This window comes from Uranotaenia lowii, chromosome 2 (assembly GCF_029784155.1).
Source record: "Uranotaenia lowii strain MFRU-FL chromosome 2, ASM2978415v1, whole genome shotgun sequence".
NCBI classification, from domain to species: Eukaryota; Metazoa; Arthropoda; class Insecta; order Diptera; family Culicidae; genus Uranotaenia; species Uranotaenia lowii.
This window is the reverse complement of record NC_073692.1, coordinates 190,205,759-190,230,162: the sequence shown is the minus strand read 5'-3', so window position 1 is coordinate 190,230,162 and position 24,404 is coordinate 190,205,759. Positions and strand designations below refer to the sequence as shown.

The window sequence follows — 24,404 nt, the reverse complement described above, 5'->3', positions numbered from 1 at the left end:
TTAAGAAAAAAAAGTTTTTTTATGAGAAACTTTAGCAATACCCTAGTCAATTAAACTTAAGATTCGAGAAAATATAGAGGATCATGGATAAGACAATCATTTAAATGTAAGATTTTATTTTGTTAGATCTTATAGAGCTTGTTTTCGACACAATTTATACCTAAGAGATAGGTATTTTCCAGCTCAGGAAACATTGAGCAAAATTTTAACGAAAAACACGACGACAATTATAACAACAACAATGAAAAACTATACATTTTTCGAGCATAAAAGAGATTCTTTTCGTCATAAAAATGTAACTTTGCTTAAAAACGTCTCACGCTGCTAAAATATTTGCTTTTAGCATAAAATAATATAATGAAATAAACAAGCATTCCAGATAGCCCGAATTTATCCGGGCTTTCCTAGTTTTCCAATGAAATTTTCAAGACAAGTCCGGTACGGCCCGGATGCCCGAATATTTGAGTAAACTGCCCGGATTTTACCCTATTCACATTATTTGAAAATTAAACAATAATATCAAATCCAATATCTTAAACAAGAATCGACGAAAAATTTTAATTTCAAATCATTTTTTTTTGCTTTTTCCTTAAATTTTTTGGATTATTTTTTAGAATTTGCTCAGATTTTATTGCCGGTTATTGCCCGGTTTTTTTTCCAATGGAAATTTTTAAATCAATTGCCCGGATTTTTCCAGATTTTTCAAAAGATTTGCCCGGAATTAACCGGCCAGGTCATCTGCGAAAATAATTCTGAAATGCTTAATCCACAGACAAACTTAATCTATATATCGAACACTGAATCATTTGACGTCGAAAACTAAAACTGGTTGTCGGAAACTAGATAACATAAAAGGATATTTACACAATAAGGACCGCGAAAAAATCTTTGCCGAGAAACACAGAAATTCGACACTCTAAAGCTTAGTTCTTTTAGAAATGGGACAGTTACGAATTCGTGTATCTCAAAAACCATTCGTCTGATCGAAATACTTCCTGTGAAGGAAATGAAGATAATTATATGATGATTAATGAAAAAATATATTTATCGATTTTTGAAAGAAAAATTTCTAATTTATTCTTGGTACCTCCCATCGCCTGACGCACACTTTTTTTCAGTCATGATATTGATGAGTTTTTCCAACCTATACTTCGTCTAATCTGTATTTTAGGTGGCTACATCTTCCTTCTTCAATTCCTGTTACTTTTTGATCCAATACTTCTCATTTGAAAGAAACTGAGGGAATTTAGTGGATACAACTGTTCCGAAATTAATAAAACTTGATTATTTTTGAATTCCTTAAAAAGTGTTTTGAATGGAATTTCTGCTGGCAAAGTTTTACAAAATCGAAGTAAAACCATCATGAGATTGAACTTTATAAATGAAAATAAATAAAAAAAACTTCAAGTATAATCGGTTAGTATAAATCGTAGGCTGCGAAGGGTACATACAAGATCACTCATTTTTGGCTTTGAAAAACAGCGAAAGTTTTGAAAATTGTTTTTTTTCCACAAGAGCAGAATTTTGACAAATCATTATATTGCATACAAAAAAACCATGAAAAAAAACCTACTTTTATATTGTGGGAACCTTTCCACGAGCAGACATGGTATAGGATTCATATGCTGGAATTTGTTTGAAATAGGGTATTTCATAAGTTTTGTCGTTCATAAGAAAACATTTGTCGCATAGCCTCGGTACCGGCTATACAGCTTACGAGCCCTGGAACTAGCAAGAAATTGTTATTTGAGGTTTGGTTTGAATGACTCAGAACTAGGCAACACTTTCAGCTTATCGGAGAAAAATTTTTGGACATCTCAGCGAGCGATCTACACTTAGTTTTTCACTAATTCAAAATTAAAAATGGTGGTATGAGACTTGACATCCCTAATGACCCTTAGCCATAGTTTCCGATCATGTGTTTCACTCCAATGCTTGATTTGAACTTTGTGGACATTTTTGACAGTGTTGACTTACTTTTCCACCACTCACACACAGTAATTCTTTGAATAATCAACGTTTTTGTCAGCTATCAATTTGATTATGACGGATTTTGAAGGAAACTGTGCAAAATTATTTTTTTCTTTTTCTCTTATATCGTACATATCTCAAAAACACGTAAACTTAAAATTTTGACAAAAATAGGTCTAATAGTACTTTTTACAGGCAGCAAAATGCTATCAAAGTTTTGATTGTCCGATTTGTAGAAAACGAACTATTAAAAAAAGAAAGTGTCCCATTTCTAAAAGAACTAAGCTTTATATATCAGAAACCACAGGACGAAATCGTATAAACATGGCTCTGAACTAGAAAACACAATAAAATGAAGCATCGGTTACTAAGAGCAAGTTCACTGGTGTTGGGAAAAAGTGGTAGAAATTTTGACAATTACGGCACATTTTGAAAATTTTGTCATGTAAAAACATTTTCAAGATCTGTGGCCTTCCAGTTTTTTTACAACACGTGTTGTATTTTCGCATGCTGTGATGCAAAAAAAGCAATATTTCTATCACATACGGCTGAAATAGAAACAGTGTTGTAAAAAAATACAACGCTCTAAGATCTTGAAAACATTTTTGCATGGTAAAATTTTCAAAATGTCAAAATTTCTACCACTTTTTCCCAACACCAGTGAACTTGCTCTAAGTAGTTTATTTTCGCGATTTTTTGACATGACTTCAAGGGGGAAGGTTTTCAAACTGTTTTAGAGGGAAAATTCCAATATCATCCCATTCAACATGAAATAGTTCATTCTCAACTGGCATCGGAATAAAGAAAAATCCACCGTTTTCAATATATTGATTTTGTTTATTTTCAATAAGGTAAATCATAAATGATCATATACTTTCAAACGAACAAAAAAAATTAGACCTCAGTAAATCAACACAATACAAAAAAATATTATTTGTTTTTGTCTTAAGTTCTAATGCCGAAAAAAATTAACATCTCTTCTAACACTATTCTGTAATCAATCTTGTATCTTGTTGTGTCTTAATTCTTCTGCTGTGTCCACAGACATTAACAACACATTGTTGTTGTTACTTTTCTCTCAGGAAAGGATTATTTTCAACTAACTCGGCTTTAAATGTTTTTCACGGAAAAACATACACAATCCGTTTCTAGTATTATGTGTATCAAGGGGTTTATTTTTGCTAAATTTTCCAGTCAACTAATTCATTAGCGCTTACACGACCTAGCTCTTATCCTCGTTAGGGGGTATTTGTCTGTTGATATCTGGTAAATATATCTCTTTTTGTTTAATTTTTAAATATATAAATAGGGGTTTGTTTTTGTTTTAATTTTCATCTGTCCGCCATTCTAGGTGTTAGGAAAAAAACTCCTAGCTCTTCAGATCTTAGGGGATTTGAAGGATTCGTCCAAATTTGCTATTTTTTGATGATCTTTTATGACCCGACGGCTACGCTTACGTTAAGTTAACCTATTCCGATCGGGAAGTTTTTTCTTCTGCTTTCTAACTCACAGTCTACAAATGCAACATAAGAATACGGCTTATTTCTGGTTATTTTTAGATTTTTTCTGGATTAAGCCTTCAGTATGTGGTAGGTAATAGGAACTTAATAAAAGTTAAATAGAATCGAATTGTTTCACTTTAGGGTTTTGTTGCTAGAACTGAATCTGAATAGCCTACGCAATCATCAAAATATTACGAAGAAGAGGGGGCCTTAAACTAGGGTAAGATAACGAAAAAAAAACGTCAAAATTCATCTGGATATTTAAAGCGGGTTTGGCTGAGCCGGGGCCGCTCTAGTTGTGAGCATTGGCCGTTAGCTTTTCTAACCGGGAGCACAGCTCCTGTTGCAGGAACTGCTGGCTGGCGTTGGCCGTTCCGCGACAGGTGCCGGTCGTCTGCATCAGCTGATGGTGACTGCTGAAGCTGGCACAACTACTCAGCGGGGCCGACGGGAGCTGGATCATCTGGGCGGGGAACTTGATACACACACCCTGCCAACGGGCCTTACCGCAGGCGTGACTCTGTTGGGAAATGAAAATTAAAAGTTAGTGGTTGATTTCCGGTAAGTTAGCTAAGCTAAGATTTTTAATTACTTCCTTCAGAATGGTTTCTACTTGAAGGAAGGTAACTCACCAGGGTGAAGTCCCGTTTCCACAGCTGACCGCAGATTCCGTCGCACAGCATGCAGGGCCGTTCTAGGCTGTAGCCTCCGCATTCGGCACAATCAAGCGACACCTGGTCGTCGGTCCAGGAAACACCGCAGGTAAAACAGGAGCCCAGCTGAGCTCGGAGCTCCTCGATCGTGATGACCGCTTCAGAGCTAACTTCCAAGGCTGCGGCAGCCGCTAGAGCTGATCCGGCTGCCATAAGCGACGGACTTCCGACCAAGTCGGACAGGGATGACGACAGACTCATGCTGGTGCGACTGCAATTGGAACAGATGGTAAGGAAATGGTTAGTTAAGTGATTTTGTTCAACGTTTTTTTTTTCATGTTTGGAGTGAGTTTTCTGGCGAGCGCAATCACACTGAATGTTTTCCGAAACTTAGGATAATTCGAAATCCGCATTTTTGAGGTATTTCTAACTCGTTAGACGCATTAACCAAATTTACTCCGTACAAAACTCAACGACAACAAAGTTTCAAAGGGCTGTACTCGGGGTTACATCAATAAGTATAATTAAATTTCTCGTGAGAATACGCTGAAGCGCCACAATCAGATGACGCACATCGACGGAGAGTCAATGGAGACGTTTACTGAATGGCCCATTAGTAAATTGCATTTTAAAAATACACCTTCCGGAAAGACGAAAGAGCTAGCTAGCTAGCAATACATATTCCTGGCAAATGTTCTCATCGATCCCACCTGGTTCATTGTTGATTTTTTTTCTCGGTACATGTGCCAGGTAGAAGCGGATGCGATTAGTAAAAACATATGTTCGGGTTCACCTAGTAGTGCTTATGAAAGTTATCCCTCGTTTAAAATTTGGATGTATTTATACTTCCTCGAAGTCTATTTCAGAATGAATCAAACAATAGTTACACATGTTAAGTTAAGAAAAGTTCTCTTTTCGAATAGTTTTCCCCAAAGGAAGAAATGTCCGAAAAACTGCACACATGCTATCCACTTACAACATTCGCTAATACGCGTCAGTTGTCGGATTTGAGACAACCTATTTTTATCACGCGCGCTTTTCCCATAGCCACACGTTTTTTTTGCTCTCTACTATTATTATTTTGCATTTACAGCACATGGGCGGTTTTGCGTATTGTGTGCTTGCTGACTGATTGACTGACTGCTGCTAATGTTCTACACACTTACTCACACAGACCTTTTTCTAACAAATTTCCTAAAGATAGCTTAAACATTTTAGTTGATTGAGCAGCGACAGGTTGGTACTTGAATTGTTGGACTTGTTTTATACAGGTGTATAGAGGTTCTTTCTATGAAGAGTACACCCAAAACTTATTCGCCTGATTTTAGTTGGAGTTTCTATGTAAAGGTAAATCTTTTAATTCGATTAAAATAAATTAAGCGTTTAAAATCAAAGATGGCTGGCTTTACAATCCTACCACTTGAAAAAGATAACACTTTAAAGTTTTATACCACTTACAAGTTAACTTGTTATACGGTTTCAAAGCGGTATAACAGCTTAAATTGTCGTGCCACTTAAAAGTTGTTTACTGTAAATCGGTATAAACTTCTTAGAAGTTTTAAAATAATTGCACTCTTAGAATCAGTGTAACAGTTATACCACTTAGAAGTGGTATAGAGGTTATACTGCTTACTGCTTAGAGCACCTGTATCCGTGATCTAACCTTGGGTCTAATTCATACAAGAATTAGATCAATGAAATTAGATCCAATACAGTGAAAAAATCTGGCAACCCCACTCGTGTTCCATTTACTGTCAAACGGTTTAGAACTGCGTCAAATTGGGTCCAAATTTCATCAGTTTTGGACCAACTCTTATCCCGGTTCTCAAAAAAGTTGAGTTGAAACTGGATGGGATTGCTTTGGTAGGAAATTGGGTCTGAACCGGCTGTTTGGACCACGGATACAGGTGCTCTAAGCAGTAGTAGAACTGTTGTACTATACTTAGAAATGGTATACAAGTGGTAAATACCACCCTGAAATTGTGTAACAATTATGCCACTTAAAAGTAGTATAACAGTTATACATTCATGATGGAATGCAAATAAAATTATGTTGTAGAATTTGACAAGACATTAATATTCTTTCTTTTTTATAGAACTAAATTAATTCTTTTAATAAAGTCACTCTCGATTGTGATTTACAAGTTTCTCAAAACAAATTCCCTAAAGTTACCTAAAGGTGTAATAACCTTGAACTTTGGGATTCTCTGGTGCTTTAAGAACCAGCAAATATACTCAAAGTAAAAACAGAAATAAGTCCGTTACACTTGAAGGGGAACCTTGCAACGGGTTTCCAGTTTTAGCCACCTAGTTGTTGTTGCATAATATCGTAAATCCATTAACGGCTGGGCGGACAGGCAAAACAAGCAAAGCCAGGTTTGTCGGGTGAAACCCAGAATTCTTGGAAGATTGGCGAGCCCACTTGTTGGCCTACAGCTGCTAGTAAAATGAGTCCCCATCGTCTGGGCGTGTGTCGCCCCCATATGTGGATTTGGATAACTCTCAAGTTGACAAAGCGTGTGCAAATCGGAACAAAATCCCCTACGCTGATGGCTGGGAAAGAGTCCCCATGCAAACGGGATTTACTCAAATTTGTAGGAGCCGATTGAAGGTTGATACTTAATTTGAGTATGCTCAAAATTGAAAATTTGGAAAAGAAAACTATAAGAATAGACATTTTTTTATCTACATTCATCACTCTCAAAATAATCGAAGAAATTTCAATTTGAGTTCAATTTTGTTAACCATTTTGAAATCCCCTTCAGCTCGGGTCGTCCAAATCCATCTGCTGCTGGCTGCAGCTAACGGACAAAGTTACCTTCAGGTTCCAGGCAAATCACACGTTCGCGTTCTGGCGGGCTTTGCGGCACACGTGAACGACTTTGAGCGTTTGTTTTTAGCGTGTTGAAGCTTAAGAAATTTCTTAATTCTCAAACAGCGTCATTTTGTTTGGTGAGTCAGAATTTGCTTTAGACATTCCTATTTTTTTTGTAACAATGGTTTTTTTTCATATAAAATCTTGAAAAAAATGACACGTTGAAGCTTAAATTATAACAAACAGTATTAACGAACGGCAAAGATGCAACTGTCAAAGTTGAACACTTTAAAACAATTTCATGAGACATAATGCTTCAACATAAGATGTTTTGATTCACGAACTAAAAATCAAAAATAAATAAATCAAGTTCAAGGTATGAAAAAAATAGTAAAGAGTTGTCGGAGTCACGAGATTTATAATTCAAGGATCAAGAATGAAGAGTTAAGAGGCCAAAGCCAACAGCCAAAGGTCAAAAGGATAGAGTTCAGAGCCCAGAGTCCGTAGAGTCTTGAGAACAGATGTCAGAGTCTCAAGTGTCCAAGTGCAGCGTGAACAACCGGAGTCCAGAGTTTAGAGTTCAGAGTCCAGAGTCGAGAGTTCAGAGTTAAGAGCTCTAAGTCCTGAGTACAGAGTCCAGAGTTCCGAGCCCAGATTGCAGCGTTAACAGCCTAGAATTCATACTCCACAATTTAGAGTTAAGAATGCAGAGTTTAAATTTTGAGCCCTGAGTTCTGAGTCTTGAGTTAAGGGTTTTGGGTCAACAGCCAAAGGTCAAAAGTCTAGAGTCTAGAGTCCAGAGAGTCTTGAGTACAGAGGTTAGAATCTCAAGTGTTCAAGTGCAGCGCTAACAGCATAGTTTAGAGTTCGGAGTCTAAAGCCGAGAGTTCAGAGTCCACAGTTTAGAGTTCAGAGTCGAGAGTTCGAAGTTAAGAGTCCTGAGTACAGAGTTCAGAGTCCCGAGTCTAGAGTTTAGAATACAGAGTTTAGAGTCTAGAGCCAACAGTCAAAAGTTAAAAGTCCAGAGCCCAGAGTCCGGAGAGTCTTGAGTACAGAGGTCAAAGTCTCATGTGGCCAAGTGCAGCGTTAACAGCCTACAGTCAAGAGTCCAGAGTTTAGAGTTCAGAGTCTAGAGTCGAGAAATCAGAGAGAAGACTCCTGAGTCCTGAGTACAGAGTTAAGAGTCCCGAGTTCAGATTGCAGCGTATACAGCCTAGAATTCATACTCCAGAGTCTCGAGCTCTGAGTTCTGAGTCTTGAGTAAAAGTTTCTGAGCTAACAGCCAAAGGTCAAAATCCTAGAGTCCAGAGCCCAGAGTCCGAAGAGTCTTGAATACAGAGGTCAGAGTCTCAAGTGTCCAAGAGCAGCGTTAACAGTCCAGAGTCCAGAGTTTAGAGTTCAGAGTCCAGAGTCGAGAGTTCAGAGGTATGAGTTCGGAGTCCTGTGTACAGAGTCCTGAGTACAAAGTCCAGAGTCTCGAGTCGAAATTGCAGCGTTTACAGGCTAGAATTCATACTCCAGAGTCTAGAGATAAGAATACAGAGTTTAGAGTTTAGAGCCCTGAGTCCAGAGTCTTCAGTTAAGGGTTTTGGGCCAACAGCCAAAGATTAAAAGACTAGAGTCAAGAGTCCGGAGAGTCTTGAGTACAGAGGTCAGAGTCTCAAGTGTCCAAGTGCAGCGTTAACAGGTCAGAGTCCAGATTTTAGAGTTGAGAGTTCAGACTCGAGAGTCTAGAGTTCAGAATTTAGAGTTCAGAGTCCAGAGTCGTGAGTTCAGAGTCCTGAGTCCTGAGTACAGAGTTCAGAGTCCAGATTGCAGCGTATACAGCCTAGAATTCATACTCCAGATTCTAGAGATTAGAGTCCAGAACCCTGAGTCCTGAGTTTGAGTTAAGGGTTCTGAGCCAACAGCCAAAGGTCAAAAGCCTAGAGTCCAGAGTTCAGAGTTCAGAGTCTGAGTACAGAGGTCAGAGTCTCAAGTGTCCAAGTGCAGCGTTGACAGTCCCGATATCAGAGTTTAGAGATCCGAATCCAGTGTCGAGAGTTCAGAGTTAAGAGTTCTGAGTACAGAGTCCAGAGTTCCGAGTCCAAATTGCAGGATTTAAAGTCTTGAATTCATACTCCAGAGTCTAGAGTTTAGAATACAGAGTTTAGAGTCTAGAGCCCTGAGTCTGAGTCTTGAGTTAAGGGTTCTGAGCCAACCGAAAAAGGTTAAAATCCTAGAGTCCAGAGTCCGGAGAGTCTTGAGTACAGAGGTCAGAATCTCAAGTGTCCTGGTGCAGCGTCAACAGCCCAAAGTTCAGAGTTTAGAGTTAAGAATCCAGAGTTGAGAGTTCCGAGTTAAGAGTCCTGAGTCCTGAGTATAGAGTCCCGAATCCAGATTGCAGCGTTTACAGCCTATAATTCATACTCCAGAGTCTAGAGTTTAGAATACAGAGTTTAGTTTCTAGAGCCCTGAGTCCTGAGTCTTGAGTTAAGGGTTCTGAGCCAACAGCAAAAGGTTAAAATCCCAAAGTCCAGAGTCCGGAGAGTCTTGAGTACAGAGATCGGAGTCTCAAGTGTCCTAGTGCAGCGTTAACAGCCCAGATTCCAGAGTTTAGAGTTCAGAGTCTAGAGTCGAGAGTTTAGAGTTAAGAGTCCTGAGTACAGCGTCCAGAGTCCCGAGTCCAGATTGCAGCGTTTACAGCCTAGAATTCATACTCCAGAGACTAGAGTTTAGAATACAGAGTTAAGAGTCTAGAGCCCTGAGTCTTGAGTTAAGGGTTTTGAGTCCAACTCCAGAGTTAATAATCCAGAGTCCAGAGTTCAGCAGTCAGGTCCGGGAGGTCTGGAGTCCAGAGTCCAAAGTCATAGAGTCTGGGATCTTGAATACCGAATCCAGAGTCCAGAGTTCAAAATTCAAAGTCTAGAGTAAAGAGTCCAGATGTTTCGAGTCCAGAATCCAAGGCCATAGAGTCTGGGATCTTGAATACCGCATCCAGAGTCCAGAGTTCAAAATTCATAGTCTAGAATAAAGAGTCCAGATGTTTTGATTCCAGTATCCAAGGTCAAGAATTCAGAATCCAGATCCAATGTCCTGAATCCTGAGTACAAAGCTCAGACTTCAGAGTTTGGAAGAGTTCAGAGTCCAGAGTCAAGAATTCAAAGTTCGGAGTCAGGTGCTTGGAATCCAGAATGAGGAATGCAGGAGTTTAGGGTCTTGAATACAGAATCAGAATACAGAGTCTTGAAACAAGTGTTCATATTCTAATATTCAAAGGGCAGAGTCTATATTCCTGAATTATCCAATCGTATCTAAAGTACAGAGTCTAGAGTTCATAGTCCAAAATCCTGAATCCTAAGTCTAGAGTTTAGAGCCCGGAGACCAGAGCCAAAAATACAGAATTCAGAATCCTGAGTTTGGGGTTCAGAGCCCAGAGTTCAGACTGCCGGAGTCCATAACCAGAGTCTAGATTCCCTAGGCCACATTCCAGAGTCCAGAGTTCAAGGTACAGAGTTTCGAGTCCTGAGTCGAGAATTGGAGAGTTGAGAACCTAGGGATGTGGAGAGAAGATTCATTGTTGAAAGTTGAGGAGTGAGAGTTGAGAGTCGATCGCTGTGAGTTGACAATTTTCGATCGGCTTCAAAGCAGTTGGCTTTATTGATGTTGGATTATTGATGTTGGATTATTGATGTTGGAATAATCGTTCTCTTTTATTACCATGAATTCATGGTGTCAATGATGACAACTATGACAAGGCAAGACAGTTCAAAACTTGTAAACGATGATTTTGGTAGATGTTCTGATAATTTTATTAAAGGAACAAAGTACCATTTTCAAATTAAAAGATTTTGGGTTCAACTAGGAATTTTTAGAAATTTTTCGACATCTAGTGAATCATTCCGGATGATTTTGCATCTTACACCTTTGGAGGTAATCCGTGATTCACCCCGTCCGATCACGGAACATCGTGAAGGGTTTAGATTCACAATCGCTCGGATAACAAGATATACGATAATCATTCGTGTAAATAAAGATTGCATTTGAATTTTAATTCCTAGAGTGAGTCATGTAGATACTTTACTTTTTTGCGTGTACTAAGCTAACAAGTGTCGGTACAACTTTTGTTTATAGTTTTGAAATGTACCGAAAATTGGCCAATTTCCTCAAGTCTAAAAAGAAGTTTTCAAATAAAAATCCAGCCAATAATTGTGTCACATTTTCTTAGTATGAATCACTTTTTTCTCTGCTGCGAGAGGCGCCCCGGAGGGGCAAATCAATATTCAAATTCGATCATCGATATTTTCCCGCGCAATTCAACTGATTCATCTCGCCATTACGGTAGTGCTACTGGGAGCTATGTAGAGCATCCACCTACGCGCGTTCCGGTAAAGTTGGAACAAGTAACAAAAGTTCGAACTCATCGACAGTGGCAAACGGCAAGTCGCGAGTCGTGTCATTCAGTAAGGCAGAAGGTAGCAGCCGTTCATCGGAAGCTATAAACATTCAATAAATAGTACTTTTATTGCGCTCGGAAACAGTTTTATCGTTCCCGAGTTTTGCTACTAAGGCAGGAGAGGTAGCTTTGAGCTGGGAATATATGTATATTAGACTGGCCCATAACAAAAAAAATCCTTATATTCCACGCGGCACCCCCTAGGTTGGTGCTTTTAGGTGAAAAAATGACTTTCTGAAAGTTTCAGGTCATTTGGCCGAAGCACGAGCTGGCGCAAAGGACTTGAAATTTGTATGAAGATTTTCAGCAAAATGTATGGAAAATCGACATACCTTCACTCTTTGTATTCTAAAACATGTTTCCAGTATGCTAGAAAGCTCAGAATTTCAGGAATTGTAGTTCAAATAATGACAAACAAGTTTGTAGAAGATTGTAACGCGATACGAGTTGATTGTGATGAGTTATTTGCAATTGAATGTGTGATTGTCGCATTTCTTTGATATGAAATGGGCTGTATGGGCTAATAATCTCACTTATTTGATAGCATCGTCACACAATGAGAATAAAATATATAAAATTTGCGTCCCCGGCAAAGTTCTAGCTTATTTTATAACAAAAAGTTGCAACTATGCCGAGGACACAAATTTTCTATCTTTTATCTCATTGTGTGACAATGCGATCAAGTGAGTACTAGTAATCCACCTGTATGCCGTTCACGATATATCGATGGAATGCGAAAAAAATCACACATTCAATTGCAAATAACTCATCACAATCAACTCGTATCACGTTACAATCTTCTACAAACTTGTTTGTCATTATTTGAACTACAATTCCTGAAATTCTGAGCTTTCTAGCATACTGGAAACATGTTTTAGAATACAAAGAGTGAAGGTATGTCGGTTTTCCATACATTTTGCTGAAAATCTTCATACAAATTTCAAGTCCTTTGCGCCAGCTCGTGCTTCGGCCAAATGACCTGAAACTTTCAGAAAGTCATTTTTTCACCTAAAAGCACCAATCTAGGGGGTGCCGCGTTGAAAAAAATGTTGTAAAAATCATCCCATACAAATTTGGGCCAGTCTAATGTATATGTATATGTATATGTATATGTATGTATATGCTGCAGCTAGCTAGCTAGTGTTGTTTGTTGCGGAGTAAAATTTTTTGGTCCATTGTGGAACAGTAGCTGTCAGTTGAACTACTTGAGCAAAACAAGATTGATTTGTCTTTGTTACCGGACCCATATAGAACTATGGATAGGTCAAGGATTGGCCGTTATGGAATAGGTTCTTGGGAATAACCTTGATTCATTGGGCTTGACCTCCAGTGATCGTTGCTAAATTTTGAAGGTTGGAGTAGCTCGTAGAGTTGAAAAATTTATTTTTTCTAAAAAAGATTACATAAAATACATAGACTCATAGAGGTAAACATACTTCCTGTTCGTATATTGTCCGTATGTGCTTTTCCGACATAATGGCGATGTACGGATAAATTCAATGCTACTGGCACGTTGTTGTGAAAATCGAGATATTTCGTCATAGGTTTGTACATATATCATCAATATTTATACAAAGCGCAAAGTAAACTAGACTTGTCATCGGAAAGTTTTTGGTTGGAAACATGTCAGATGACCGCTAAAGATTTCGTTTTGCTGTCCTTTAATATTTGTTTCAAAATATCTCCCCACTAACAGTCCAAATATTTTGCGCACGATTTGACCACCGTATTTTGTTTATTTTACTGGTGGGCAGCTTTTCTTCTTTTTAAAAATGAAGTCAGACCTGTTTATTAGCCAGCTAGGAGAACCAGCCAGTAAAATTCATCTTGATCGATTAAGTTTGAAAAAACCTCTCACATTCCTTAACTTCATGTAATCAATCATCTTCACTTTTATTCAAATTTTAGCTCACTATTGGATCCTGTTGGACTTCTTAAACGATTTACCATGTAAGCTTTGGTCGAATAGTTGGTTTCCAGCCGTTTTGGGTCTCCCACCGGGACTTTTCTGGATTTTTCGCCCAAAAAATTTTGTCAATGAACTTCAGTATTGGACACTATCTCAAAAACCACTTGACAGATTGTCCAATTTTGTACAAGTACACAATACATAACTAGGTAGGTTCACTGAAAAGTTCATGAATTTCCAATCATGCATTCAAAAGTTAAACACAAACCAAAGTTTTGCTTTTTTTCGAATACACTCCTTATGATTTTTTGAATTTTTTTGTCGATTTGATGCGTTTGAGCAATGTTTACAAAACTGCCAAAGTCCATTTTCAGTTGCTTTCACTTATGTTCAACATTGAGGTTTTGTTATTTGTGATCTATCAATTTGTTCAAGATTCTAAGAAGTAACACTAAAATCACACCCATCGGTGAGGGGTTTCACATCTAATTTCTAAGCCTGAATTCAGTCATTGTTTACATCTTCGTCAAATGTACCTTCAAAGCATACTTTGATGCACTTTTAACGCCTCCCGAAATTTGAAGTTGTTGCCCATTTGAAAGCACTCAACGTCTCTCAAAAGTGTGCTGGGAATACTAAAACCAGTGCTAAAACGACTTTCACTTCACCAAACTCGAAGTAAGCTTCTGATCAGCAGAATTATTATCAACAGACATTTTACACTAAGAACTAAGATTTTTCGGTAATAAATTCCGAGAATCAGAAACGTCCAATGAATCAACTCATTTTCTGGCATTGAACTTTCGAGTGTCATCAACACTCACGTTCTACTAAAACATCCAATCAATTGTTGCCGGATTTGAAACGTCCTTCAGAAGGTTCAATGAAGGCACCACACTTCACTACAATTAACCGGGTGTTCATGTAAAATTAACGGCGACAAAACATTATACCAGAAAGAAACACTCACTCCCAGCTTATTGAACTCTTACGGAAGCAGAATTTGTTTTCGGTTTGGGATTGCTTACCTTAGCGAACTACACAGTTCGGTCAGATGAGGGGCTTGGACACTGGCGACTGACATTGTAGATGGCACTGAGGAAAAAAAAGAGAAAAACCACAAAAAATAACGTTAATTACTTCCTGTAACGTCACCGAACACTCGCGTAATTGTAACCCAAGTAAGGGCGCGACATTGTAACTACACTATTATAATAAACCGTTCAAGGTATCATCCGGTGGTTAAAAGTCCATTTTGTTGTCCGCACCAAAAAAAAACCCAAGTTGGTGGTGGACTTACATTTCAAGATTAGGAGATACACAGCGACGAAACACAACTGTTTCGGATTAGAACACTCTCAACAACTAAGAACTGTTTGCACGAAGCGATTGTAGAGAAACGACAACGGTGGTGATTCTCAAAGACAACGCGGGAGCAGGAACAAGGTTTGTTTTGTTTTTTATTTCACTAGCAGTAGCTATCAACCTCACTCGCTGAAAACTGGAACGCGACTACGCTAGAACGGCTCGGTCGGAATCCTTTTCAAATAGGAGATTGATTCAACCGCAACAAGCGTCGCGGTCGCTGTCGTCGTAGGTTGGTCGTCGGTTTGTTTGGTAGTATACACGCCACGCCATCAAGTGGGTGAGGTTTTTGCTGGGGACCCGCGGGGTAGTTGGTTGGGATTACCCCGGCATTAGTTTGTTTCAAGATTAAGTTTTTTTTCGCAGGAATACCCGGATAGAGTGTCACACACGTTGCTGTCACATTCACACATACCTCCCTCATCCCACCTTACCCCTTTTTTATCCGTTGCCAATTTCATTACAGAGAGATGCATAAGCCCATCCATCGGACGGACGCGTCAACGTCGACGGCGCGTCGATGACGCCTCAACTTTCTTTCAAACGGGCGGCGCCAGGGCGCCACCGATTGTGGGATTGTTGCGTATAGGCCCACACTGCAGTGCTGCAGCAGTGTCTGGGTATGTCCTCCAACAGTACTTTTGTCAGCAGCCAAGTGACTGAATCGTGAAGAATTACTACATTCTTGAGCGTTTGATTGCTGGCATGTGTGCTACACAATCTAACTGCGAGAAATTTGCACTCGTTCTGGTAGAATGGGCGGATGCACCTCCTCCCTAGATGCATCCAATGCATCTTTCAATCATCCTTCTCAAGGGTGGGCTGTTGCGGCGTTTTGAAGGCAGCATCCACCTTCTATGTTGGCACGCCAAGACAAGGTTACAATTATAGTATCATCATATATGCAAAATATGTGGTGGAACGGCGACGACAAGTATTGGAACGCCGACGGCGATGTTGAGTGATTGGTAAGCGGTGGGGTCATCCCAGTAGTTTGCGTAATCTTTTATATTAAGATAAATTTTAACAACAACTTTCCACACGTTCCAAGACCAGATAGCGACCTCTAAACGAGCGAATATTTGTTCATATCGGGAATGAGAAGTGTGACAGATGCAGTTCCGCCATATGCCGAAGACTTCGAGATCGAAATCGGTCAATACAATGAGTAACGCTTCTTCCGATGAAAGCCAATCATACTTTCGAAAACGAGAGAGGAGACAAATCACTTGGTTGAGAAACAATTAGAAATAGTCATCGAAAGGAAATGAGGTCTCTTTTACTCGGTTACGTTTTATACCGTTCGACCAACATTTTTTTTTCAAAATTTAAGGACATTAGAAATGTAATTCAGGATATATTGTTTAACGGAAATTTCGGTCCAAGTGATGACCTTTTTTTTGGTCGTCATTCCAAGTTTTGACTTGACCTCCGCTAATGTCTTTAATGCAGTTCCGTTCTGCCCATTTTCCATCATATATACAAAAAAAAAAAAACAAAAAACAGGTGGGGCCTCCAAAAATCAGACAATTCCTGAAAAATCAGGCACATTGGCAACCCTGATGGTTGGTCGGCTCCTCCCAAACAACAAAGAGCCGGGAGAAAACAACACTGTTTTCAGTTAGGCTTCCCAGTGTAATCCTCTTTCGCTGATCGTGCTACACTTGTTTTTCGAATTTACACGAGCTGTAAGCGACTCGGACGGCAGGCAAATGTGGCAGCTCTCGCATCTGAGTAACAGAAAGAAAATGCTAGTCAAGTGAGTGATGCCACATTAAAATCGGTATTTTCAAGCCCGAAAAAAGCGGTAATCGGTATGTAAATTCCAAAAATCGGTTTAAATACAGAGTTTTTTTTTTAAAGATTATTGAAAAAGTTGCTAGTATCGCGATTTTAAAACATCATATTTCCTGTTAAAAAGTCAGTCAACTGCGGCTTTATTTTGTTATTCACTCTGAACACTTTTATCATTTAGTATTTTTGTACTTAATTCTTTGTACTGATAACTACAGAGCGGAACAGCATTTCTTGTGTCTATGTTTTTATAACTGATTTTGGAAGATTTTGACGTCTTCCATTCAAAACATTTGTCAGATTAGAACTGCGAAACGATATGACTTATGATTTTCAAAAAGTCATAAATTCAATTTTTTTTAAATTTCTCTACAATTTTGTCAAAATTACGGTAATTTTTTCAGATTAAGAAGAAAAAATAAAGAAAAGAAAATTTTATTAACTTTTTTTTTTTGAAATTAAAATTACTCGCGTTCTTCGGAAATGTTGATTTCGGATTTGATTTGATTTATTGATGGATATATGGGCTGAGCCCATCATCTTAAAAATTATTTTACATCCTTGAAAGTCAATTCGGAATCCAGTTCAACGCCCAAATCTTGTACGCTGAAAACTCTGCTTATGTATTCCCCGCCTAGAGAGTAAGTATGCTGGATCGGTGTGAAGCTCCTCGTAAATGATATGACTGCGCATTTTGAGTCGTTCAGTTTCAGTTTTGTTCTGGTCGTAAAATCTATGAACGAGTTCAAATCACGTTGAAGCTTTTCGCAATCATTAATTTTTTTAACAGGCAAGAATAATTTTACATCGTCGGCATAGATAAGCACGATCGCGTCCGAAAGCACTTCTGGTAAGCTGTCCATCAATAGAATGAAGAGGAGGGGTTCCAAGTGACTACCTTGAGGTACGCACTTTATATGGTTCCGAACTAATTGCATTTACCGATACGAATTGTCGTCTGTTCATCTGGTAGTTCTTAATCCAACTAAGAATGTTTCCTCCGATACCTATTTTTGAAGACGCTTCCAAGATCTCATCGATTCCTGCTACGTCAAAGGCTTTTGACATGTCAGCAAGGTTGCCGAAATCACAGAAAATCTATAATTGCACAGAATTTTGAGCGAATTTTCATCACAGATTCTGTGTCACAGAACACAAAATTTTGGAAATATTGACATATTTCACAGATTTTTGAATTATGAATGTATTTTTAAAATTATAATTTTTATGTAAACATAAATTTTGGATTTTTAACTTTGTTTTGGAAGAACATGATAAGATTGATAATGTTTTTTGAGTAAAATGTAAAACAGACTCAATTTTTCAAGACTTTTCGAAGAAATTTTTGCTGTTTTCATCACAGAAAACCATCACAGAATTTTTGGGTAAAATCACAGAAAGTCAGATTTTTTTTTCGCAAAAACACAGAATTTTTTCGGCAACCTTGCATGTCAGTGTAAATGCAGTCCACTTGATATCCCTTAACCATCCAATCCAATACACGGGTAGTGAACTCGCACAGATACGTTACCACTGACCGTTTCTCAAAGAAACCGTGTTGGCAAGGCGAAATCTTGTGTTCGATTATTGTGAGAGCCTTTATTTTCAAAATATGTGTAATGCAAAATACATAGCTTTGCCGAAAAAGTACCCAAATTTATTTATCGAAATTTTACCTATTCTCAAAAGTTATCTCTAAAAAAAAAAGAGCAGACAAAAAAACTAAATGAATATTTGGAATCAGCGCTCCAAAATTGATCAAAATTAGCTCTTACATTCATTGCACTTCGGATTTTTTTTGTTGACTTGTCCTATTTATCACGAGCATGCACTTATCTTGGTTCCTAAATTTTATACATACAACTTCAAGATGTGATTTATGACGTCTTTATCTATTTAATCTATTTAATTCAAAGGAAAAAAAATGAAAAAAAAACAATTGTTTTAACTATATTTTGGAAATAATTTTTATGTTTTTCAAAAATCGGTATTCGGTATAAACCGATACTTGGTCAAAAATTTTGTCAAAAATCAGTTTAAATACCGGAAAGTCGGTATGTGTGGCATCGCTGGTCAAGAGAGCCCTAGTGTTTCAGCCATACACATTCCCCTTTGAATGGAGAAAAAAAAATTTAGACTTCCACCCCACAAAATAACAACTATTGTCAGCATTGCCACATTCAGATCTTTACTCTTATTGAAAATCAAAAAACTGCACCGTGAAAAAATCTGCACCGAAATGTGCACTAACAACGAAAAAGATCATCAGTGGAAAATATTAGAAAAATCTGTAGTTTATTTTAAAATTTGTTTTACTGTTGCTATCATTTCTGTTCTCTCAATTTTTCATAATCAAAATTAATTAATTATCTAAAAGGTGTTTTAAAATCCGGAAGCAACTTTCAACTGTGCTGAATCAAAGCAATCGAAAGATTCCTTTTAATTCAACCACGGTAAATGAAAAGTTCATATACCGGTATTTCGATAGCAACTTACTACCTTCTTTAGTGAGCGTTTTCGATTGATCGATCAATCAATAGTAAGTTGCTATCGAAATACCGGTATATGAACTTTTCATTTACCATGGTTGAATTAAAAGGAATCTTTCGATTGCTTTGATTCAGTTGAATCATTCAACCAAGTAGGCTCACAACACAACAGAGTCAACTGTGCTATTATTTCTCATAATTGACGACTTTTACATGAATCTTGATTCTGTCTTTTTCTTTATGAAATGTTCAATCGATTTGGGTAATTTTTTTTCTATTCCCGAACGCTTTTTGTGGCCTATTTTTTAATGGTGAATTCTGTACTAATCTTAGGATTTGGATCCTTAAAATTTGTCTTCTGTGTGGACAGAATCTCTACCAAAAAAAAATAAAAAAAAAATTGTATTTTATAAGATGAATCTGTACTTGTGGCTACCATGCCCACTCCTGTTTAGAATTATTTTACAGAAATAACAGTTAGGGGAGGAGCGGGCTAAATGCGCCTATTAAGCAGAACACTGATTTAATCAAATCTCACATCGAATATGTGTACAAAAACTATATACGCGTGTGCAGGCATCTGTTTTCTATGCATTGGAGTAATTTTTATGTTAATTTTTTTTTCTGTTTCCAAGAAAACGATTTTATTCTAAGTGTTGTCTAAAATGCTGAACGTCAAACCGTGCGGGCTAAATGCGCCTATTTATGTTTTGAACCAAATTTTTAATTTTTGGGCAATATTTCCGTATAACTTCTTTGAAACTGCTAGAAAGTAATAATATCCGTACGACAAAGCTGAAGTTTGATAAAAATCTATGTATATTATAATTTAATGGAATAAAACAAAAGTTAGGGTTGCCATACTATGGAGGCAGTTCATCCATGAGAAAAACTTTATCAAATCTGTTTTAAGATCTTCAATTCTCTCTTAAGATGTTGTTCAGAGCTTAGATTTGAAGGTTCAATGATAAAAATCATTTATTTATTCTATTTAACCTGTTATTTAAGGATGGGGGCATTTTACAAACATGATGGGGGCATACAAAAACACTTTATTATTCACTATATAATCATTATTAAACCTCCACAAAAGCTGAAAAATGTTTAATTTCTTAAGTTCATTTGAGTAAGAAACAAAAACCTTCCTAATTTTTGTTTTAAGCTTCTTTACGCATAATTTTTAAAAGTCGTTATATTACATCAAAATGTATCAAGACCTTGTATGATTTTTTAAAAATTTTTTGAGTTTGTAAATTCATAAAATTCTGTCTTACCTAATGTTCTAAGCGTAAGACCCTCAAAATACATTGGTCAGATGAACTGTTTAGTCAGCCATTTCATCAAACAGCCGTAGGGTCATTTAACCCGATAGGCCCATTTAGGAAACCTTTCCCCTACGTTCGAAGCCAGGATAGGAAGACTGAAATCCGCTGGATCGTTTTTGTATCTTTTTTTTACTGTTCGGCAAAAAGTCAGCAATTTTTGAAAAGCTATGTAATCGTTCAAACTTTCTTTAAAAGTTTCGTGTAGCGAGTCATGTAACTCTGTTGTTCAGTTGCTAAATTTAAGTCTTCTGAGTTAATTTCAGCAGATTGAAAAGTAAACAACTTAAACGAATACACCAGCTAGATTATTCAATGCCAGTCTGCCAACTCTGTTGTAAATATAAATTTTTAACTATATCAAATTGTTGATCGGTCCATGAGAACTCCAAAAATCTAATTTTGTTATTTTGACTATTTTTAAGAACAACCATTAATCAAACAATTATTATTTATCAGCTTCAAAAACTTCTACAAAATTTGAGCGAATTTAACACGCTTGAACCTGCAATTTTTTTCGATTATAGTCGTTTTACCATCTTTATGGCATTCGCGACTTTATATCAACGTTGCAGTTGGCGGACAGTCATCGAAAAACTAATCCGGTACAACTGTGATCGATGGGCTCAAACTCACGGACATCGGCTCGGGAGGCAACTGGCTTACCAACTGAGCTATATCACAAGCACAGCAAGAATGAACCAGAACAAAACAAAACCTAATCAAATAATTGTTAAATGTAAAACAAGTGCTTTTCAGCATAAAAAAAATCATTCAAAATCATTCAATAAGAAAGTAAAATTAAACCTTCGCACTGGTCGGTAGATTGATAACGTTTGAACGATTTTTTTCTGTTTTTTTTCAGTCTTTTTTCCCTGGATTCAAAGGTGGCTTTGAAGCAGAGATGACAGGTAGTTTTGTCGAAAAATCAGGACAAGGCGAAAAAAATAATCTGGATTTTTCAAGACACCAGTAGATTAGTGGATTTTTCAAGACACCAATAGAAAACGGTGCTGTAGACGCCTTAATATATGCAACCGAAGAGAACAAATTCTTGGCTGTTTTGCAGTTTATATCGAAAAACACCGTTTGAAAATCATCTGAACCGAAGATTACCATCGGTTAAGGAGGTTAAACTGTTTATTAACGATTATTTCACATGAAAACATCAACTCTCATCATTTACCTACAAATTCAATAATAATTTAGATTCTTTTTCAAAATCAGGACAACTTTTAAAGACCAATTTTCAAAAATCAGGACAATGCATGAGTTTTATTTTTATATCAGGACAAATCCTAAAAAATCAGGCACCACTGGTTCGGAGTGCAGCGTCTTTTCTCGTGAACGTATCAAGAAAAAAACTATGTTAGCTCTCTATTCTATTATATTCTATTCTATTCTATATTGTTTATTTATAGAGGATTTTAACCTGTAAGCCCTCAGATTTCTCCTCAACACAATGCAAAATAGTTTTTTTTATTTCGGAAAAGAAAATTCTCCTAATCAGCAGATGTGAATGCTCTCGCTCACTCTTATGTGTTGACAACCTCACTCCTGATCAGAGATGCCAACTCTTTTTCAAAAAAAAAAATCTGGAAGATTTTGAAAAAAAATCTGGAAAAGTCTGGCTGGCGAACTTTTTAGGTGATGACCTTTTTCTGGTCGCCAGACCGCTATATTGCAGATGCTCATTGCTCCTGGAAAAATTATACATTCTATTCACCAATATGAATCCTTGGAACATTGTGGTAGTAGCGCAAGTATACGTTTTAAGTTTAACGCCCTGCTTTTCTCACTTTTTAATTACAAATCTAATAATTTCATGCCATTTTACCACGAAAATTGTCATGCCAAAATATTGAAATACTTACTATATATTTTTGTTTCCAACTATGAGGTATTTAAACGAACATGCGAAGCTATTTTGAATGTATGGGATATTCTCAATCAGATAGATTCCCATAACTCTGTTCGAACCTGGATGAAGTCAGGTAAAGAGGTTTTAAACCAAAATCTTCCAAAGGCTGGTAACTCTGAGTTGGGCATCATTTCTTCAACGATTGTTTGAAATCTGTCGGAGATCGGGTTTGGCCGATCTCCTAGGATTTGTATGACAGTAAATACATGCCAAATAAGTGGTAAGTATCAAGCATCTAGGATTTACATTTTTATTTTATAGCTATTCTGAGAGCTCTTGAGCGACAGCATACATTGACACCAAATGAGGATTTTTTAAAAGCAAAAAGCAGTGTAATCTTTTTTTTCAGTACTGGGAAATCAATTTGATATGTCAGACACGTGATTCATAAAAGCGTTTCGCGTCAATTTTATCACAAATTACTAATTGGAAAAACTGAATCGCTTCATATCTGTCTCTAACGCTTCTACCACTTTACGAGTGGCAATTCCGCCTGAAACCAGCCGTTGAGATCAGCGCCATATATTAAATCCAATGTACATATGTAGATCATCAGGTCGCAACTCGCACACCACTGCTACGGGGCGTGATTCAAATTTCACGCGACTAGCTGCTGATGGGTGGCCGCTTCAAATTTTGAGATAACTCGTCAGCTCTGCCACAACCTGTAGTCAGCATAATCTAGTCTATAGGCAAGGTTTGGTTCTGATCCGTAAGCTGGCGTTCGGCGTTTATTGGAAAGATCAGCCTGGGGCCACGTGATTCTCGCCTTTAAATTGCGGGGGTTTTAGTTGCATAAACTTCAGATTCCCTGGACGCGAAATCGTTTCATCGGAACTGAAATTTACATTTGCGCGGATTTTACGGATTCCAGATTCAACGGGGTTGTTTTCGAACTTTCTTGGAGTCGTTTTTTCCACGTATTAAAGCTGTCTTGAGGAAGGGAAATCCCTCTTTTAAAAAAGGAGAATCACTCATTAGCTTGTGCGGTAGAATAGTCTGATTACTCGAATGAGGGGTGTGTTCTTCCCGGGTTATTTCAAGTATTAGCTGTTGTTACCGGTCAGATTAACTGTGACAGCATGCACTTACAGCAGGGTAGCAGCAGACCAACTGATAAGCGCTGGCTGTCTGCCTTTGGCGGTCAACCATCATCCATCAGCTGATTGCAGGCTGAAGGTATGGCGGCCTTCTTATCATTCCGTAAGACGACTGATGCAAGGACCAGTTGAACGGGAATCATTTCTCTCTCGGTTGGCGTATACAAGAAGACTGGAAGTCAAAGCAAATTGAAGCAAAATTTTCCACCATCGCTAACGATGATGATGATGAGCTATGACCTATCCAGGAATTTTCCTCTACCGTCGCGACGAATGGGTTTGTTCCTGAATCCACGTTTGGGCCACGTGCCACATTCATTCAGCCATTTGGCTTATCGCGCAGGGTCAGGCGGTGCGACGCGTCGTCGAATATAGTTTGTAAACAAATCTGATCGAGTTCCTCTCAAGCACTGTACAGCAGATGCTATATGGAAGCACACGCGAGTCTGTTCAATGTTTGTTTTGTTTTAATTTTAAAACGAAGAACTAGTGATTACACTGTTCAACATTAAATTTCGACACAACATTGAAGAATGTAACCACTATTCCAATAGTTGTGTATCCGGATGTCATAAAATTTAATTGGCGAGAAGAGTTAAGGTCTTTTGATTTAAGACTCATCTCAACCATATGGATACTTCTGTTCCAAAAAAACGAGGAAAACTTTCCCGGACAGTGTACCCACCATATTGCACCACAGCTTTGAAATGTGGTTGGATTACGCTCATCTCTAAACATCAGTATATCTGCTGCATTATCTGTCTAATCAGAGGGATCCAATTACTACTACGCTTTCGTTTTGAGTGCAAATATTAATACGAAAGCCTCAGTAGGTATCACCACACAAAAAGTACACTTGTAACATACCCATTTAGTTCAGAATGATTTTGAACTAATGTATTCGAAATTGAAATATCACCAGTACATATCCATTAAAAGTTAGTTATTGTGCCAATTTACCGACATAAAAGTAGTTAGTATATCGCTTGGAAATTAACTTTAATTTTAGTTTACTAGTTAACTCGGTCGTGCCCCACACTATACACAGAGGACAATAAAACCACCAGCAACTGAATTCAATTCTGGTCATTTCAATCACATTAATCGGCAATTATCTCGGACAGTAGG

At 37.7% G+C, this 24,404-nt stretch overlaps 1 protein-coding gene across 1 annotated transcript in view; it reads right to left on the bottom strand.

Annotated features, from left to right (window-relative positions):
* Positions 1-2,787: 2,787 nt before the first annotated feature.
* LOC129745198 (protein pinocchio) overlaps positions 2,788-24,404 on the bottom strand; it is a 100,393-nt gene continuing 78,776 nt past the window's right edge. The window contains exons 3-5 of the mRNA XM_055738124.1: positions 14,314-14,380; positions 4,106-4,397; positions 2,788-3,993 (exon numbers count right to left, since the gene is read on the bottom strand). Of these exons, the coding sequence (XP_055594099.1) occupies positions 3,766-3,993; positions 4,106-4,397; positions 14,314-14,380 (587 nt within the window). The 3' untranslated portion in view covers positions 2,788-3,765. The remainder of the gene's footprint in view (positions 3,994-4,105; positions 4,398-14,313; positions 14,381-24,404) is intronic.